Source organism: Protopterus annectens, chromosome 15.part0 (assembly GCF_019279795.1).
Source record: "Protopterus annectens isolate FY-2018-M chromosome 15.part0, PAN1.0, whole genome shotgun sequence".
Classification (NCBI taxonomy): domain Eukaryota; kingdom Metazoa; phylum Chordata; order Ceratodontiformes; family Protopteridae; genus Protopterus; species Protopterus annectens.
Genome location: NC_056749.1, coordinates 115,090,346 through 115,111,831, shown reverse-complemented (window position 1 = coordinate 115,111,831; position 21,486 = coordinate 115,090,346). Strand labels below are relative to the sequence as shown.

The 21,486-nt window shown below is 42.3% G+C and overlaps 1 protein-coding gene across 2 annotated transcripts in view; it reads left to right on the top strand.

Moving 5' to 3' along the window:
- Positions 1-21,486, top strand: part of LOC122789991 (tumor necrosis factor ligand superfamily member 10-like) — a 220,621-nt gene that overhangs the window by 167,614 nt on the left and 31,521 nt on the right. The window contains exon 4 of one of the 2 annotated variants that reach the window (XM_044057504.1): positions 6,875-6,979. In XM_044057504.1, the coding sequence (XP_043913439.1) occupies positions 6,875-6,979 (105 nt within the window). Of the gene's footprint in view, positions 1-6,871; positions 6,980-21,486 lie in introns of both variants that reach the window. The other variant, XM_044057503.1, reaches the window with a different exon arrangement.

The window sequence follows — 21,486 nt, the reverse complement described above, 5'->3', positions numbered from 1 at the left end:
AATAACTGTACATTCCCAGCATGTAGAGGAACTAGATATACCTGTTACTGATATCCATGTGTCCTTACACATATTTAAGTAAAGAACTTTGAAAGCTGATGTTAGTTCAAACTGCAGTCTATTTTCTGAGTCCTTTATTTATTGGGTTTAATGGGATATCTAGCATATCAGAGGGCAATACTTCTTATGTTTTTTATAAAATCAGCAGTTTGGAATAATCAGGCCAAAGTTGTGTGGGGGAGTGATCTCTGTGTGTGTGTGGTGTATGTGCATGAGTGTGTGTGCTTGCATGTGTGTGTGCGTGTGTGTGCGTGTGTGTGTGTGTGTGTGTGTGTGTGTGTGTGTGTGTGTGTGTGTGTGTGTGTGTATGTGCATGTGTGTGCATTCATGTATGCGTGTGTGTGTGCATGCGTGTGTGTGTTTGCGTGTGTGTGCGTGTGTGTGTATGCGTGTGTGTGCACTTGTGTGTGCATGTGTGTGTATGCGTGCGCGCATGTGTGTGCATGTGTGCGCGCATGTGTGTGTGTGTGTGTGTGTGTGTGTGTGTGTGTGTGTGTGTGTGTGTGTGTGTGTGTGTGTGTGTGTGTGGTGTATGTGCATGTGTGTGCATTCGTGCATGTGTGTGCGTGTGTGCGCGTGTGTACATGTGTGTGTGCGCGTGTGTGTGTGCATGTGTGTGCATGTGTGCGTGTGTGAGTGTGTGCATGCGTGTGTGTGTGTGTGTGTGTGTGTGTGTGTGTGTGTGTGTGTGTGTGTGTGTGTGCGTAAGGCATAGCTGTGTAGTCCTTCAGAGAAAGAAGGAATGTCAGGGAAGAAGGCTGACTTTGCCCACACATGAGAACATAAGACCAGGAAGAATCCCAAACATTTTACTTGGTTTCATTCCTGAAAAGAAAGAGGGAAATTGGAAAATCAGATGCCTTGTAGCACTGTTGACAAGGTTGTAGACTCAGTCTGTCAGAAGCAGACACAGTATTCTGTACCATCAGTGAGATAAAGGCAAGAGGTTCGACACCAAGGAGCACAGGTAACACTGATCAGAGATGCCAACTTCACTCTGAGATAAGAAACATTTCTTTTAGTTTACAGATGGCCTGTCCAGCAACATTGTCTACAGTTGTAACACAGGTCCTAGAAGCAACACTTGAATATTATGAGCTAATGAGCAATCACAGGACACTCTGAGATGCAGTACTTTGGATACTGCTGGTGTGGAAATGGACACCTTTCTGGTTCCATTAACACTGACCTAAATAGGTGCTGGTTTGCATACAGGGAAGTAAGAATTATTAGTGGTAGTCCAAAGCCGCTTAGGATGGTATTATTCTTACTCTGAATTGTCATTATGACAAAAGCTAAATGACAGAACTGTTTGAACTGTCACATGTTCCTATCACACACAAGTTTTGGATGTACTCTAGCTACAGAGTCATGGGTTTTCTCAAAGACCTGAAACTGGAGTCGTAATTTGACCCAAGAACTGGAGTGCTTGACTTAGGAGTCCATCATGCCACTATAAAAACAGGAACATAGCTGCTTTGATGGAGCTGGACTTAGGTCCATTGTTGATGTTGTAAACTTGAGCCAGAGCTGAGATGCTTGAGTGGAGATGGAGTCAGACGAAACACACTGCTTTAGAACCTGGAGCCAGAGCTGAGATGCTAGATTGGAGATGGAGTCTGGCTAAATGCACTGCTGTACAACCTGGAGCCAGAGCTGAGATGCTAGAATGGAGATGGAGTCAGGCTAAATTCACTGCTGTACAGCCTGAAGCCAGAGCTGAGATGCTAGATTGGAGATGGAGTCAGGTGAAACACACTGTTCTACAACCTGCAGCCAGAGCTGTTGCACTGTTTCTTACCTCATATTAATTTAACGGTACTAATAAAATGCATAACTTGATATTCATTGTTGTGTGTGTGTGTGGGTAAATAAGTAAAATCATTTGATAGCTTAAGCTTTTAACACCTTCCCTTTCTTTATTCTTTATTTGATTGCTTAATGTTAAATTATCTTATAATCTTAATTTTAGGTAAAATAATTTTACAACCACTGGCATCATGTTTACATTGAATTTTATGGCTGCAGAACCGAAGCCAGTGGAAATGGAAGTTTAGTGACTGATGACGCCATAGTCCTAGGTATTTAAAGGTGGACGTTGCCTCTAAGGCATGTTGGTGTTAGTCAAAGATAGCGAAAGGATCAGGTGCTTGGAGAATTTTCCGTAGAGTTTCAAAAATCATAGTTTTAGTCTTGGTGAAGGTTTGAAGTAGTTTCTGGTTTATGAGTCATCGGTGGAGCTCATTTAAGTTTGACAGGTGTTGGCAGTGAATGTTGATGTGAAAGTGACTGAATCGGTAAATGACCATGTCATCAGCATACAGGATAAGTGAGAGATGAGTGAGGTTACAAGGACGTTTGTTAATGAATGTGGTCTGCCCAGAAATGAGAGGATGGATATTGGACAGAAGTGAGAGGTATTTTTTTTGGGTTGGTTTGTTTGAGAGGGGTTTAATTAGAGCAATTTTCCATATCTGTGACATGATGTTTTGTGTGACACATAGATTATATATCTGGATGAGAAGAAGACAAAGATGGTTTCTGCAGTAATATATGACCCAAACGTTTATGTTGCCAGATCCAGGAGGGGTGGCAGTGGAAATATTTTCAAGTAGAATAGAGACTTCTTTGGGATGTATGCATTTGAAGTGGAAGGGGGGGTTAATGTTGACAGGATGGGCAATGCATGATTTAAGGGACATGTACAGTTTATTGATGGGAGATTTCTAAATTCTTTAAGGAAATCCTCTGGAGAAAGTTTTCCTGTACCACACTGAATGGTGTTTGTAGACAGGTTATCATGAGGAGACACACTGAATGTTGTTTGTTGAAAGGGTCTCATGAGGAGACACATTGAATGGTGTTTGTAGAGAGAGTATCATGAGGAGACACACTGAAAGCTGTTTGTAGACAGGGTTCATGAGGAGACACATTGAATGGTGTTTGTAGAGAGAGTATCACGAGGAGACACACTGAATGCTGTTTGTAGACAGGGTCTCATGAGGAGACACATTGAATGGTGTTTGTAGAGAGAGTATCACGAGGAGACACACTGAATGCTGTTTGTAGACAGGGTATCATGAGGAGACACACTGAATGCTGTTTGTAGACAGGGTATCATGAGGAGACACATTGACTGGTGTTTGTAGACAGGGTATCATGAGGAGACACACTGAATGCTGTTTGTAGACAGGGTATCATGAGGAGACACACTGACTGTTGTTTGTAGACAGGGTATCATAGGGAGACACATTGAATGGTGTTTGTAGACAGGGTATCATGAGGAGGTTTTCTTCCGGTAAGTAGGTTAACCTCTTTCCAAAAGTGTTTGGGGGAATGTAAGAAGGTAATTTGTTTCTTTGTTTGGAGATTTCTTTTGTGCCTTCTGATGAACTCCTTGGCAAGGTTACACAAGACTGTAAAGGATCTGTGGTTGTCACATCTGAGGGTCTGTTTCCATTTTTGCCATGCTTCATCCCAGAGAGTTAAAAGACATTTGAGTTCATTGGATAGCCATTCAGTTTTGGGGGGTTTATAAAGCCTGTGGATAAGTGGGAAGAATTTGTCTTGCAGCTGGTTGAGTAGGCATGACCTACCCTTGATGAAACCAAACTGGGTTGGGTCCAGTGTCTTGAGGTTTACTATATCATTTTTTTTATCATTTCCATGATAATTCTTTCCATGGCTTTGCATATAAGACCAATGAGACTTATGGGTCTGTAGTTTCCAGGGTCTGTATATGGCCCACCTTTGTGCAGAGGGATGACTGTTGCTGTTCTCTATTCATGAGAAGCGAAGCCTGTTTAGAGGCGACAGTTAAGTAACAATTCCAGAAGGCCTGATAGGTCTTATTTCATGCTATTTAGAAGGCATTCTGGGATATTGTCTGGGCCCATTGATGCAATGTTCATGGCCTTAGAGAGAGGATTAAGGACCTGTACCCTAGTGATAGCAGGAGAAATTATATTTGATGGCATTTCCTAAGGGAAGGTTGAGGAGGAGAGAGGGGTAAAGTTTGAGCTGAATTTGTCAGCCAGTAGGTTTGCTATAGCTTCTGGCTCAGTGTAGGTGGCACCATTTACAATGAGCTCTGCACACAATTGTTTATTGCCTTTGAGGTTGTAGACATAGCTAAAGAATGCCTTGTGTTTGTCCTTGGCCTGTGAGGCCAAATTTACTTCAAATTAGGCTTTAGTAGACTTTATTTGTCTTAAGAGTTGTTTGTTTGTTTAGTTTGGGGAGAGTGCTTTTATCCTGCTGGGTGCTGCACCTCTTAATTTTCACCATTATTTTTTTTCCTTCTGTTATACAGCCTATTGATTTTGTGATTCCACCAGGGTGGCTTGTTTTTTGAGTTAGCTCTGTACTTCTTCCTGGTGGGTACAGCTGCCTCTATACAGCTATTAACTTGCTTGTATATGGTTTCTGTGAACAGTTCTGCATAGGCAGCAGTTTTCTCAGGGTTTAAGGGGGCTTGAAATTTTGCTACGTTATCACTTAATAGCAGGAAGTTAGCCTTAGAGTAGTTCCTGAATATTCCAGAGTTAGCTGGGGGTCCAGGTTTTAGTTTTACTTCATAGGAGACCATTTTGTGGTCTGACTTTACCAGGAAGAGATTACACTATGGGTGCTCAGTACCAGATCCAGTATGGCTGCATCCCTGGGTGGTGTATTGACAATCTGGTCCAGGGAGTTTGTGTTTACAGACTCCAGAAGTCTCTGTGCCTATACATTTGGTGTTGTGCATGATTCCCGGTTATAGTGGGGTAATTAAAGTCACCCATGAATATGGTATTGGATTGGATGGTTAGTGTTTCTTATAAGTTTAAATACATGGTATTGGTTTCCTGGGTCATAGAGGGGGACCTGTAGCTTGCAAGGAAGTGGTATTAGATATTGCCTATGGTGATTTGAACATGGAGTAGCTCAAGTGCATTGTCCTGTTTTGACCAGCCTTGAGGTATATTTATTTCTGATGTAAACTGAAACACATCCACCTTTAGTCCCTGTCTGTGTAGTAGCTGATCTAAATGTGTGGAAGGCATTATAACCTTGCACTGTTGGCATGCTCTCCATGGCTCCTTCATTCCATCTACAGCTTTTGGTTTGAGTTTCATTCCCAGGTTGTTGTGTGCTTATACGTTTTTGTGCTTTTCTTTCTACCTACAACCAGATGGGACCTTGGCATTTGCCATCTCATAAGAGGTCAGAAGGTGTGGTAAATGCTAAAGTGGTACAACTTGAGGCTCTTCCTCCAAGACCAACCTTTGCACATGTTCTCCTTTTGTGGATTTGAATTTTGTTACAGATACACCGACTCTGCATCCCTCTAAAGAATAGTTCTGCTGCATTACAGTTTTTCACTCACCACCAGTTGTTCTTGGTTGTCATACCTCTAACAGGAGGATCTCTGAGCTGCAAACTTTGATACATAAAGAATCATGTACGGTCTTTCACAAGACACAGAGGCACCAAAAACCAACCCCTCCTTCTTAACAAATATAGCCTTAGAGTTGGCATTAAATCAAAACATTAATTTGCTAGTATATTATCCAAAACCACAGAATAAAGGAGAAAGGTTTTTGCCCTAATGGATGTGTACAATCAAGTAAGGTATTACTCTGAAATGACAAAAGAACTTAGACAGACCAACCAGTTCTTTGTTTTTTATCCCATTAAAACAGGCATTGTCAAAATAGCTAGCCAGTTGTATTACATTTTGTTTGTATTTTCACTGTAAAACATTAGAAGGGCAAGTTAAAGCTCATTCTACAAGAAAAGCGACTAGTACTGCAACCTTCTTTAAGAATATTTTGGCTCAGAGTATGTATGCAGCTGCTACCTGGATAACCATACACACCTTTCGTATGTACTATAAGTCAGCTGAAAGCTTTTCTGCAAGGCGTTACTAGGTCTGTGTCTACACCATCCCCTTGGGTAGAAAAAGTACTTTAGTACTTGTCCCAGGAATGAGGGGTGATAGTGCAGCACTGATCCTTATGATAGACTTAGTACATCTCCATTTGCTGAGGATGTGCAAAGCACTAGCAGTCAGGCTGGAAAGAATGAATGTCCGTGACTAATACCAAAGTATAAAGAATTACAGTGTAGCTGTAATATTTAAACGTTTAACCCTGTACTTCAAATGGACCCATAGCTAAGTGACTGTTAATATTCTGCTGTGGGGTGCAGCCATCTGCCTCTGCATGTTCTGTTTGACCTGCTGATTGGGATAACACAAAACTTGACCTGAAGGTGAACAGAAGTGTGCATCAAGGATGCCAAAATGGCACACTTCTAGATGTAGGTTGCCCTGCTAGCATACTTGTAAACTGTTTTTATCTCATAATTTCCTTTATAAGCAAATAGATTTTATGTATCAGTTTCTGAAGCACAACAAACAGATAAGGAAATAACAACGCAAACTTTTATGTGAACATTATATTGTGAAGCACGACAATATGGATTATTGTGACTGGTCACGAATATCAGTGTCCCTCTAGACTTTTGCTGCATATTTATTAGCCTTTTACCTCCACTGTCAAAGACAAAGCCAAATGTGGTCAGACATTTTAAGTGTCTGCTGGAAAAAAATTGTATTAAGGTGCAGTTTATGCCTGAAAAGTCTGTAACTGTAATAGCTGATGTTATTTATTTCCGGTAATCTTCAGTGTCCAGTTACAGAGTTGGATATTCTTGGAAGGACAGAGTAAAATTCTAATTCTAAATCAGAAAGTAAAGGTGATTGGATACCTGAACTGGTTTCTCATTTCTATAGAATATTATGTATTTATTTATTGTTTTGTTTCAGAAGCCAGGTTTGCAAGGATGAATGTAACAGAGACTCAAATGTACCGTGATCCAGGAAACAGACCTTCAGCTCATCTCACTCTTCGAGAACCAGACCCCCAAGGACACAGTAAGTTACTTTTCATTTAGGGGATACAGTACTCATGTATTTCATAAAAAAACAATCATTTTCCCCAATGGCTGTGGATGTTTGAGATTAGAAAAAAGTGCATGCCCTTAAACATTCTGTATCTGTAACTTCAGTGCTCCTCACTTGGGCTGCCCTAAGGAGCAGACAGAGCAGAAGAAAGCACACCATTTTTGGGGACACAGTACTTCAGTGGATTGTAAATCGTTTTTTTCAAATATGTTGATGAGAACAGAAGGGCATAATTTGTATAGATTAATTGCCTTCTGACTCTCCACTGACTATCTTGATACTAGTTTAAAACTGATGACAACCCCAGAGCCTATGTTGCCACAGTGGAGACTGATTGCTTGAAAATTGGAATATTTATAGCAGGTAATTTGGATTTCTTATATGAAGTACAGAATTACTGAGTGCAGATAATGTTTCCAAAGCAGCAGGATACTGTGAGGCAGGTTGCTCCACTGTGAGAGATGTTTGTTTTGTCCCGACTGACAGAACAGCATATCGTATGCTGTCAGGATAGAAATAGGACAATCCTTTGTAATAAAACACAACTAACATAGCCAGTCTGCAGTGATGTATGTATTCATTAGTTAAATGGTTAAATGAACTGGTTTGAGGATCCTTTTTAGCCATGACCCAGACTCCAGGCAGGATTTATAACATTTAATTAAGAGCTTGAACTGAAGCAATTGATATTTTTATTTTATTTTGTTTGATTTGTTTACAGAGGTGGGCACTGATCCAGATGCACCATTTTCAGGCCCAGCCTAAGAGTTTACAGTCCCAAAAAAATAGGTGGTAAAAATGTTGATGTTATACAAACCTAAAACAGAGGGGACTGGGTTCTAGACTGTGAAAGGATGAAGTTCTGACTACAGCTCACGTAACCTAAGTTGACTTGAGCAGTGGAAGAACAGAACACAGGAAGGTGGCAGTTAATGGCTTACGCTGGCTAATCCATCTCACCCACGGAGATGTTGGCTCCTGGTTGGCCAACTTCTCCCATGAAATTGGAAGTGGACGCTTACACGACACCACTGGCTGAGAATGGGGGGGGGGGGGGTTGATGACTAAAATCTGGTTATGGTAGTCCTCATGCAGATGTATATGCAAACACGCAAACCTAGAGGGAGGATACAGGAAGCTTCTTTGGTAAGGTAGCTGCTCATATCAGCCACGAGGAGGTAGGGCAGTGACCATAACAGACAGCATCATTACTGGAATGTCAGCAAGGGCACAAAACTCTTCCATGGATGCCTGGATCGCAGCATCACCATTTGGTTCTTGCCTTTACTAGGAGATACTCAAAATGGGAGAACAATTGGGCTGATGTTCTTTGTGTTTCACTGTTGCAGTCATTACATTTGGGTAATCTGCTGGCAGGTTGCCCTCAGTTGGCCTGATTAACAAAGTCTTGGGTCCTGTGTCAGTTGCTGTCCCTTCTCTGACGTCAGGTCGTCAGGGGTATAAAACATGCAGCCAATGCCATTATACCAGTCTTTCTTGCCGTGCGGTGCCTGAAGCAGAAGAAGTTCACAAGTGCCGGTTGGCCGACTCCTGAAATTTTCAATTTTGAGTTTCAGAACCGAAGTCTTCAACTTAAAGCTAAGTACCCCACTGGGGAAACTTTTTCTTACTCCTTACCGATGCCAGTAAAAGTTAATAATTGCATTACTTGTGGAAAGCAAATACCTCATAAAGATTTTCATTCGTACTGTATTCCTTGCCTAGGCCCTGACCACGATGTTCCTTGTTGTCGGTTTTGTGCTTTATTTAATCAGCGCACTCTCCATCGTCGATATATTTTTGCCTCTAAATATTTCGGTTCTTGGTTTAATTATCCAGAAATGTCGTCGGTTAGCCATCCGACTACCGGGATTCCAAAAAAATGCAAAGACAACGACAGAGATAGGCCGCCGAGGTCCAAAACTGCCGACGATGCTTCTTCTAAGCCAGTCGCCAGTTCGCCGGTACTCAGTGAGGCATTTTTGCAGCCCCTGATACCTGCTACTTCTGATTTGCAGGCCTTTACTGAGTCCCATTCGGAGTCCGGTATGCCACGAGATACTTCAACTATGGAACCTGCAGATGTCTCTACCTTGGATGGGTCCAGAGCTGCTGTGCAGGCACCGGCTTCTGAGGGTGTTTTTAGGCCTACAGACTTGCATATTAAATCAACACCACCTTCATTACTAAACCGACGCCCAGGCCACATGTTCAGGCCCCTATGCCTAAAAAACAAATGATAAAAATGGCTGAAGATCTAATTACTCAACCCCTCCCCCAAGAGGCCTAGGGCTGAGCTTGGTTATGAATCTTCTGATCAGGAGTCTGTTTCTTCTGACTCTTCTGATGACCTGGATTTGTCCGTACCTACTTATGGGGATTCTGATGCAGAGGATTCCATTCCCTCTGCTTCCCCTCCTGAGGATTTTTCTTTTGGGGAAACTTTACTTACTTTGAGGGAGCATTTCCACTGGGAAAGTCAGGAATTTTCTGAATCAAAAAAGAGTCTTAGGGATTTCCTGCTTCTACCTCAGCATAGGCCTTTGGCTATATCTCCTGTAAAAGACATTGTTGATGATGTGTTCTCGGAATCCAGTTTGGCCCCTGATTCCCTGCCTCCGGCTCCTAGTAAACCTGACAGATACTACAGGGTTCCTGAGTCCCACAAGTTCATTTTCAAAAATCCTGTTGCAGATCCAGAAACCATTTCTCAGGGGCCCAAGGGCATTAAGGCTGCTACTGCTAAAAATCCTACCCCTTCTGATAGAGATTCCAGGGCACTGGATAGATGGGGTAAAAAGGTTTATACTTCTGCAAACTTGGCAATCAGAGCTTTAAACTGCCAATTTCATATGTTAAAATATCAACAGCGTGTTATTGGACTGCTTAAACAGAAAATTATGTTGATTCCTGACTGTGTGGAAAATAAAGATTTATAGGATTTAATGCATTCTGCTGAGCAAGTTGGAAAACATACCTTGCAATGTGGTTTTGATTCTTTAGAGGCCTCTTGCAGGGCTGCTGTTATTGGGTCTGTGCTTAGAAGGCATGCTTGGCTTAAGGAACAATCTTTGCTTGATCATGTTAAAGCTAAATTGTTGGATGCTCTTTTAAATCAGGACCACCTGTGTGGCAACAAGGCTGAATAAGTTCTTAAAAAGATGGAAGATAAATCTAAATCTATGCAAACTGTTAAAGATTTTTTACAAGTGCAACCTCCAAGATTTAGTAGACACTGGCCTACTAAGAATTGGTCCTTTCCAGTCTCTTCCTCTCAAGCCAAACCCAGACACAGCAAAACCCCCAGGTTTCAGTCCCAGGGGACTCTCAGAACTAAGCAGTGTGGGGGTGGGGGGGGGCTCCACTTCTAAATCTGGAAATAACAAGACACCCCCTATGGTAAACAGTCTTAATTACTTACTTTTAAAATTCCCAAGCACTTATCTTTTGACCGCCCCTTTGGGGGGAAAAATTGCTCTTCATGCAAAGAACTGGGAACTCATAACCCAGGACAAATGGGTTTTAAATATAGTGTCCCAGGGATACAGATTTCATTTCCACACGCCACACGTTGCCAACACCAAACGGGTAGCCAGACCTGCACCCAAATCAGTGGGCAGAGGCTCAAAAACAAGAACTTTCCCTCTTAAGCATAGGGGCTATTCAACTGGTACCAGAAGAGGAAAAGGGACAAGGTTTCTACTCCAGGGTTTTTCTGGTACCCAGAAAAGACAAATCATGGCGTCCAATCCTGGACCTGTCTACTCTAAACACCTTTCTGGAGATTCCAAAATTCAAGATGCTGACTCTTCATCAATTACTTCCTATGCTAGGCAAAGATGCCTGATTGGCAAATCTAGATTTAAAAGAAGCATACCTGCACATCCCAATCAGGGAATCTTGCAGAAGATGCCTACGCTTCAAAGCAGGGTACTAGCATTATCAGTTCTCTGCACTGCCCTTTGGCTTGTCTACTGTGCCCGAGGTATTTACAAAGTACCTGGCTCCAGTTATTGCATTTTGCAGGCAAAGAAATATTCAAATATATCCATACCTGGACGATTGTCTAATTCAGGCAGAAAACCAGGGCATACTTTTAAATCATCTGGCATTTGTAAAACGGGTTCTAACTTGTCTGGGGTACACCATAAATGAAAAGAAATCACAACTGGTACCCTGTCAACAAATTACATTCCTGGGTGCAAGCTTGAATACAACTGCCCAGATGGCATTCCTCACACCAGAAAAGCAAATTCATTTGGTAACTTACTTCAAACAAGTGGCCACAAAAACCCTGCTGTCTGCAAGACAAATACTGCAAGCCTTGGGGTTCATGGCCTCCTGTATTCTTCTAATTCCACATGCAAGACTGCATATGAGGACACTACAGTGGTATCTAAAATGTCTATGGAGTCAACATTATCACAGCCTGGAAACAATGATTCCTATCATACCTTGCCTATGCCTGGAGTTCCAATGGTGGGCAGAGGCCTGCCACCAAAACAAGGGACTACCATTCACACTACCCCCTGCCACCCAAACCCTAACTACAGATGCATTAGACTATGCATGGAGGGGCTCACCTGGCAGGGAAGTGCATTCAGGGCAAATGGAACCCAAATCAAATGCACCTACATATCAATCAAAAAGAAATGTTAGCTGTACAGAAGGCTCTGACAGCCTTCGAAGACTACATTCTTCCAGGACAACTAATGGTAAAGACGGACAACACCATATATATGTGGTACATAAACAAACAGGGGGGTACACATTCTTACCCCCTCTGCAGACTAGCCATGGCATTGTGGAACACAGCCTTGAGCTACCAAGTGCACCTACAAGCTCAATTCCTGCCAGGAAAATTGAATACACTGGCAGATGGACTAAGCAGAAACCTCATGGACCCACACGAGTGGAAACTGGAACCAAGGATTTTCAATATGTTGACAAGCGAATGGGAGAGCCCAGACATAGATCTATTTGCCTCCCCCCAGAACTACCAGTTGGACAAGTTTTACACAAGGACTCCCTACAAACAAGCCTGGAAAGTGGATGCTGTGTCCTTCAACTGGAAAAACCTATCAGTCTATGCCTTCCCCTCACTGCCTCTACTCTCCAAAGTTCTACTAAAAGTCAAACAGGACAAACCAAGGATGATCTTGATTGCTCCAGACTAGCCACGCCAACACTGGTACCCCCTCCTGCGCAGTGTGTCGCAGTTATTCCCATGGCACCTGCCTCAGACCCCTTCCTTGCTGTCTCAGCAGGAGAAGCAAATTCTGCACCCTCAGCTTCTAACATTGAACTGTGCAGCCTGGCTAATCACTTAAATTCACCCGTATCATCCCTCAGCAAACCTGTGATGGATGTCATCTTGGAGGCAAGGAGACCTAGTACTAGAAAATCTTATGCTGACAAATGGAAAAGATTCTGTGCCTGGAACCAATCTCAAGGGATGAGCACAGCAATGCCCAATTTATCTCAGATTTTGCAATACTTAACTGAGATGCTTCACAAGGGCCTGTCTTTTTCCTCCATTAAAATCCACGCCTCTGCTATTTCCAGCTTGTTATTACACAGAACCTCCCCTCTTCTCTCATCCTCTGCTTAAGCAGTATCTCAGAGGAGCAAAAAACTTGAGACCATCCAGGAGAGCTCCAACCCCTGCCTGGGACCTTAACTTTGTTTAGGAGAAACTCACTCTGCCTCCTTTCGAGCCAGCTGCTACTGAAGATTTAAAATTTATTTCTTGGAAAACAGCCTTCCTTTTAGCAATCACTTCAGCTAGAAGGATATCTGAATTACAGGCCCTTATGGCAGTAGAGCCTTTCATCATCTTTCATGCGGACAGGGTATCTATCAGGACCAATCCATTCTTCATGCCCAAGGTGGTTTCCAATGTGGCTCTTAATCAGTCCATTCATTTGCAAACCTTCTTTCCCAATCCACAGAACAAAGGGGAATGGATAGTCCATTCCTTGGATGTGCACAGACAACTTAGATTCTACTTGGACAGGACTAAACCTCGAAGATAATTCGAACAATTGCTGGTAGCATTTGCTGCAGGGGCAGAGGGGAAGGCTATTTCAAAACAAACCATTTCTAAATGGATAAGCCATTGCATTCATTTCTGCTATAAGCACAATGGAAAACCTATCCCCCAGGGGATCAGATCTCACTCCACCAGGGCTGCATCTACTTCTGCAGCCTTTCTCAGAGGTGTTCCTACTCAGGGATATTCTAGAAGCTGCTACTTGGAGTTCTGTGCATACTTTAACCAAGCATTATCATTTACCAATTTTCTCAAAATCCAGAGCTAGCTTTGCCACTGCTGTCTTGCAGGGCCTTATAGCTGGCCCTAATGCTGTATAAACTCCTCCTCCCAACCATAGCTTTGGGAATCTACCCAAATGTAATGACTGCAACAGTGAAACACAAAGAACATAGTACAATTGTGTACACTTACCATAAATGTAGATGTTCGAGTGTATTCACTGTTGCAGTCCGGGTTACCCTCCCTCCAGCCCCCTATCTTTTTCTTTCTTTTTCTTTCTATACCTCTACTTCCCTTTACTATGCTTAAAAGCATTTTTGGTGTATTTGCTTTTTGTTGGAGGTATACCTTTGTGTTTTTATGTTTATTTGCTCCCCATTAGGGGGGCACCTGACATCTGGGGCAAGAAAAATTGATGTAATGGCGTCGGCTGCATGTTTTATACCCCTGGCGACCTGGCGTCATGGAAGAAGGGACAGCAACTGACGCAGGACACAAGACTTTGTTAATCAGGCCGACTGAGGGCAACCTGCCAGCAGATTACCCAAATGTAATGACTGCAACAGTGAATACACTCGAACTTCTACATTTATGGTAAGTGTACAGAACTGTACTTTCTGATTGGGGAAGCTTGCTGACCAGTAAACATGGAAAGCACATAGAAAAAAGAGAACTGAAACCTGCACAGGAGCTACCAAAACAGGTTATGAAACTTGCATTTGCAAAGGAAGTAGCCAAACTGGTTATTATGAGTTGTTTACAAAAAGAAAACAGATTTTTAGAATCAGAAATGTTTACAAACTAACGGTGGCTAAACTATATTGTCATTATGGAATTGTACAGTACCACAAAAACAACTTGACAAAACTTTAATAAAAAATAAGAAATATATATGTATAAAAATCGTCAAGCACTTTCGTCCAAACATATAGGGCTTCTTCAGAACCATTTATCATAACATAGTGTCATCTTAAATAACAGTAAAAACATCATGTGGCACACTTGCTCATTGTTTTCTTAAAGAAAAATTGTGCAATTAAAATTGGTTATTGGGGGAATAAAGTTGATCAATGTGGATTAAAATGGCAGTTAAGGTTGAATGCCACAACATTACCGGGCATTAATGAGCACACATCCATAATACAAACACTTAGGAAGAAAGCAACGATTTTATAATAATTTTAATTCCACTATTATTATTGGGAATTATCCACCTCGTTGGCTTTTGTTTGGTTTAGTAGTATTTTTTGCCTGCGGACTACACACTGGTGTTCTTGGTGGTATATTGACATTATATAATCATAGGTAGTAACAAGTGTAGAACTACAGAGTACAAACAGAAAGGGAAAATAAAGGAAGAGAAGAAGTGTCAGGGAGTGGAGATAATGTATATATTTATTTTAACTGCATCTTAACATAGTAAAGTACAACACAAACAACTAAGGTTAATAAATAATTAAGTAATTAATATATTGTCAAAGTGGAGAAATTATCAACCCACACACTCTCAGCTGGGATCAAAATGTACTTTGCTAAATAGGTGGTATTTGAGAAAACACCTGAAACAGTGAGAAGGTACTGAGTTACACAAAACAAATACAAAATAATAAATATATGTCTTCCAGGTGTTTCACTGTGCATTAGGGGAACCACTGTAAACCACCAGGTGATCAGAAGCCAGAGTTCATGATATCAAAAGTTCATGCATGTACATAGGCCTGAGAATGTGAAGGGTGAGATATGCAAGAAATGGAATTTCAAGTGACCTCACCGGCACAGTTAATCAAAACAGACAGTGACAAGAGCAAAATGAGCCATATGTCAGTGCCTTTCCCCTGGAATTCTGCACACGCAATGTACTTTAATGTTTACTTTAACAGTCAAAATGTAACAGTTTTTATAAAGTATATTTAGTATTGTCAGCATGTTTGGCTGTGGGTCAAGTAACCCAAACACATTTAGGGGATTGGACACCTGCTGGACCTGCTGTGGGGAGGACAGATGTGTCTGTCCTCAGTAGGAGGGGATGGATTTGGATGGTCTAATGTCATAATCCGTCAGAGGAGTGTTTGGCAGTGTAAAGGATGACTGAGTGGTGGGTGTTCTGCCACCAAGCCCCATATGTGGTAGCCATCATCAAGGGTAGATAGTGACTTCCATTGTGATGTGGAGTACTTGTCCCCCACCATGGGGAGGGTTTAGGACCATACTAAATATTTTCTAATCTCTGGGATTTTGGCATGGGTGCAAACTGCCACTGAGCTTTCCTATCTGAGGGCCCCCCTGTTCAGCTATTGATCTTCTTGAGAATTCCCAGGACAGAAGAATCAATGGGTGTAGTAGATAGATGAGGCTTGATGGTTGGCACAGCAGCAAAATGCAGTTAGAAAATTTATCTTCATTTTCTTAGTGATTACAATGAGACAGAAATAACAATTACCAAGTTGCCATAAGATAATTAACAAAAACAGACTTCATTTTTGTCACTGTATTCATTTGCTAACTGGGTACACCTACTATATACAAGCCTATCATCGTGGACAAGCTAGGAATATTGTCTGGGCAAGTTATTTACTCAGAGTCAACTGGTGGGCAAGTGGAGATGGAGAGAATCGAATATCCAAACACAGTCGAAAAGGTAATCAATAGTTCAGGAAAAACACAAACCAACACAAGAACCAGTAGTTTCTCTCTTCTTTATTACGATCTGGTACCTCGGCCTTTCGCCTTCAAAGGATCATGAACACAATGTGCTACCAACAGTTTAAATACACACAAAGTAGTGTTGATTAGCACACAATTCTCACATTAATTACTCACTTAATTGATCAATCAAGTTTTAAAGTAGTCACATCATTTTTTTCATTTTTTTATATATAAGAAATACCATTATTTAATTATTTAGTTATTTAAATACAATTTTTTAAACCACAATTTTATAAAGGTGCCTTATAATAATATATCTCCAGTGCATATAGAGTAAAAATAATATCAAAATTATTAACTACATGCATAGATAAAATAAATAAGTAAATAAATAAACAAAAGAATCCATCTAATCTAAGAAATTTTATAAATTAATTATAAAGTAATCATATCCTATAATATTAACTATACGGATATAAATAATTCAAACACTTAATTCCAAATTTAACCCATAAGGCTTCCGTGTGTTATACTTTAGAATCATTCTAGTTTCTAATTCCAATAATCTTTGGATATAAATTCCCCCACTTTCAGAACAAAAAGGTTTGCCCAAAATACAATTGAATCGAACTCTAGACTACATGAGGAAAAGATGAAGCTCATTAGCAACTCATAGCCTTAATCCTCTGTACTAAACTGTCAGACAAATACCATTCATTTTTATATATTTCTAACCAATATTCACAAGGCATTTTACATTTAACAGATAAAGTCAAAACACTCTAGTCAGTTCTGTTTAAACAGAGCAGGAACCTAAGTGTTCCTAAAGGCTGGAGGAGTCATGTCCCAGAGCACTGACCCCATACTGTCGTACTGATTTGAAGGAAGATGAAAGGTGGGACTAATTGATATAATTTTGCAATTTTGCCCTGATCTTCAAGAATAAAAAGTAGTGCTGATTCAGGGCTTACTTGGAGGGTTGGGTGCAGTACACTCCATGTAATAGATTGTGGATGTGAAGTGGGCATGTTCGGTTAACCAACAACCAGTTGTCATGCAGTAACATATTGGTGCTCTTCGTAGCCTGCCATATCTCCTAATGTGATACAGCCTGTCCTATCTCCTAATGTGATACAGCTTGTCCTATCACCTAATGTGATACAGCCTGTCTTATCTCCTAATGTGATGCAGCCTATCCTGTCACCCAATGTGATGCAGCCTATCCTACCACCTAATGTGATGCAGCCTGTCCTATCATAGGTTCATAGGTTCATACTAGGCTATCTGCCCTAAGGCATTTATAAGCCTAGCCAGAATGTGTTTGGCTTTCGCCACCCATTTTAAATTTATTTTGCTATGCCCTTTTTCGAGGTTAGTATACTGTGCCTCTGTCTAACAGTGACACAGAAGTGATATCCGGGGTAAACCTATGATCTCCCATCCACTCATCAAGATTTCTCTTGAAGAGAGTCATTGAGGGACTCTGCCTAACCTGGACTGGGATTTTGTTCCAGAGTGAAGGGAGCCTCTGGGTTATGAATCTGTCCCTCCAGCATGTCCTATTTATTTCAGTGCTGAGGTTCAAGTCTCTCGAGCGCGTAGCTCGATGGGATTTGGATTTTCTGAGGTGCAGCTTGTCCATTAATTCCGGGTTGGACATGGCTTTATACGTCAGGCACAGATTGCCTCTGAACAGGCGGTATGCCACTGAGCAGAGCTGGAGTTTCTTTAACCGGGCAGCATATGGCATCTGTTTGAGCCCTTTGATCCTCTTGGTGAGGTACTTTTGGGGTCTTTCCAGTTGCTGCAGGTGTCTGGTAAGGTACATCCCAAAAGGGGCATTGTACTCAATTATGGGCCTGATGAGGGATGAGTAAAGAGGCACGATGACCTCCCATGATCTAGATGTGAATCCCTTCATGATTAAGTGGGCTATATAAAATGTTTTTCTAACCACTTTGGCCACGTGGTTGTCAAATGAGAGATTGCTATCAACTTGGGTCCCCAGATCCCTAATTACTTCTTCTGTACTTAATGGATTACCACCTATGTGGTAATTTGTGGGAACTTTGTTTTTGCCAAAGGGGATGACTATACACTTTTTGGCATTTAGCTTGAGGCCATGGCTCTGGCACCAGTTCTCTGTTTCTATGAGGCTCTTTTGGAGGATGCTTGTGTCGGCTGGAGAGTCGATTATGGCACCCAGTTTGCAGTCATCTGTGAACTTGGTCAGCCACAGTCCTTCCATGTTGGGCTGTACCTCCAGGAAATATATACCAAACAAGAGAGGTCCCAGGACTGAGCCTTGTGGGATACCACTTGTAACTGGTTTGGAGTCCGACATGGCTCCAGCAATTCTAACCATGTGGGTTCTGTCCTTGAGCCAGTTTGCAATCCATCTAGTGACATAGGGGTTTATATTTAAGCTGGTGAGCTTATCTATAATGCCCGAGTGGGGTATTGTATCTAAGGCTTTTGCGAGGTCCAGGTAGGCTGTGTGGACCACTTTCCCCTCGTCAATGGCCTTGGTGACTGTTTCAAAGAAATCAACCAGGTTTAAGAGGCAGGATCTGCCCTTAACAAAGCCGAACTGGGTAGGATCCAGTGTCTGTAGGTCCCCAATATCTTTATTTATGAGGTCCATGATGATCCTTTCCATAACTTTGCAGACCAAGCTAGTCAGGCTTATGGGGCGATAGTTTCCAGGATCCGTTGAGGCACCACCTTCATGGAGAGGGGCCACTGTTGCTGTACACCACTCTTTGGGCACATATTCTGTAGTAAGGCTGAGACTGAACAGTAGTTTTATGATTGGGTTTAGCTCTTCTTGGAGTTCATGTAGGACGCAGCCCGGGACACCGTCTGGTCCCATTGATGCTGTGTTTTTTGCTTTGGAGAGGGCGGCTCTTACCTGAGCATCTGAGATGTCAGGGGGGCAGCACTCTGCTGGGATAGATATTTGCCCTTTGGGTGGGGAGGGGGGGAGAAGTTTGCACTGAACCTGTCAGCTAGGATGTTGGCAATGTCTGTGGGTTCAGTGTATTTTTTGTCATTTTGGACTAATTCTGAGCATATCTGGGAATTACCACCCAGGTTCCTAACATAACTAAAGAAAGCCTTGTGATTATCCTTAGTGTCCTGTGCAATTTTTCTCTCGAAGCTGGCCTTAGACAATTTTATGAGTGCCCGTAGTTTTTTGCTAATACTGATCAGTGATGCCTTCCCTTTTTGGGATTTTGCTCTATCATTTAGTAGCTTCCTCCTTCTATTGTATAGTTTGTTTATGGCTGGGGTCCACCAGACAGGATGTCTGCCTTTGGAGGATTGGGTCTTGGTTTTATTTGGGATCGCATGATCCATGCATTCCTGAAGGTGTTCATAGAATGCGTTTATAAAGGATTCTGCGGTCTGGGCCATATTTTCCACAGGCCCGGGAGCTTTGAAGGATTCCACCTCAGTTTTAAGGAGTATGAAATTTGCTTTAGAGAAGTTTTTCACTGTGGTTTTCTGGGCAGGGGTTGGGGTCGGAATGTGAATATCCAGTGAGATTAGTTTATGGTCTGATCTTACCAGTGAGAGATACACATCTGGTCTGGAGCATAGAGTCCCCATGTTGGTGATGATCAGGTCCAGTATGTTTTCCCCTCTTGTGGGACTGGTAACAAGTTGTTCCATAGCATTTGAGTTTATAAATTCTAGGAACCTTTGGGCTAGGGTGTTGGAGCTAGAGTAATGCTCCCAGTCTATGTTTGGGTAGTTGAAGTCGCCCAATATAATAGTGTGTGGAGAGACCGTCATATTTTCCAGTGTTCTCAGGAAGGCCGAGTGGGGTTCCTGGGTTTGGGAGGGTGGTCTGTAGCAGGCTATAAACTGGAAGGCAGTTTTACCCACTGTTAGTTGCACATGGATAGTCTCTGATGCTTCGTGCTTTGCCACCAACCTGGAGGTGTGAGTATCTTTGATGAATATCGATACTCCCCCTCCTTTTGTGGTTTGCTCCAAGTTTTGGGGCCGAAAAGCATGGTATGAGGTATAACGTGGTAGTGCTGGGGTGCTCTCGGGAGCCCTGAACCAGGTTTCTGTTACTGCACAGATATCGATGTTCTCCATGCTAAGGAGAGTTTCGAGTGCGTGCATCTTGAGGTTTAGACTTCTGGCGTTGAGTAGCATTACTCTTAGTTTCTTATCCCTTGTGATACCTATGGAGGTGGGTTTGTCTTTTGAGCCTTGCCTAAAAAAGGCACTATGGGGTTAGCAAGAGCCTTTGCCAATATCCGAAAGCCCAGGGGTGACAGGTGCAAGCCGTCCCTAGCGAAGCATCGTGGCTTGTCGAGCATATCATCCCAAGCTGACAGGCATTGGATCCCCTTTGAATGACACCAGTACTTAAGCCAATTGTTGAAATTGATCATCTTGTCTTCATATTGTGGCATCATTCTTGGTGAGGGTAAGATGCTACTCAAGGTCAGGGTCATACCGGCCTGGGCTACATGCTCAGAGAGCTCCTTTATGTCTCTTTTCATGTAGTCCAGGGAGGTACGTCTCAGGTTATTCACACCAGCATGGACAATGACTGAGTCATATTTGTACTTGCCTTGGAGTGACCTGAGTGCTTGTGTTATGTGGCGGATGCTAGCGCCCGACAGGCTGCTCACCGTGACCCTCTCCTTGTTCAGCCTGGTGAACGGGACGTCAGTGTGCCTGACGATAGAGTCATCTATTACAAGTTTATCAGGTGTGTTGTTTAGTCTTAAGGGCTGTGACTGTTCGGCACACTGGCTTTGTGAGATATGTGTTGCACGTGTTTTGTTTTGGGGTAGCGGTTGCTTGGGTGTCTGCTTTGGAGGTCTCTGCTGCTTAGGCAGATCTTTATTTAGAGCCTCCGAGTATGTTTTTGTGTGATTATGTGTTTGGTTTGCTGTCGTGGTAGGTCTGTGTGAGACTGGAATTGTAGTGAATGTGGTTTCCTTCTCCTCCTGACTGGTTATGCCAGTACTGAGTTGAGAGAGCTTAGCCTCCAGTTTGGCTATATGGTTGCATCTCTCACATGTGTTGGAATTTGTTGGGAGGAGGAGAGGGCTGTCTGTGTACATGAGGCAGTTGTAACATTGCCTCAAGATTCCCAGATTCACCAGCTGGACCGGAGAGGAGACTGACAACTGACCTTTGGACATGCTAGAATAATATTGGGAATTCCTTAATAATTGAAAACAAGGGCCAGTGGGGAGTGAGGGTGTAGTGCTTTTAATTTTTAGTGCTGACTTATATAATTGCTTTAGTGAGCAAGTGCCAGGTAACTTAAGTGCAATGTGTTACAGGTAACTTAAATGCAAAAATGACAAACAGTAACTTTCTTTCAAGTGAAACAAGGAAATAAGTACAGTAAGCAAAGCAGATATCACTAGTGATCCACAGAAGCGCTGAGAAGCCGCGTATTAGGTGGAATTAGCGTTCCAGGGAAATAACAAGCAAACAAACAACAAGCATATAAACAAAGCTAGATTCAGCAGGCCTTGATCTAGTCTATGCTACAGCAAACAAGGTGTACCAATTTCAG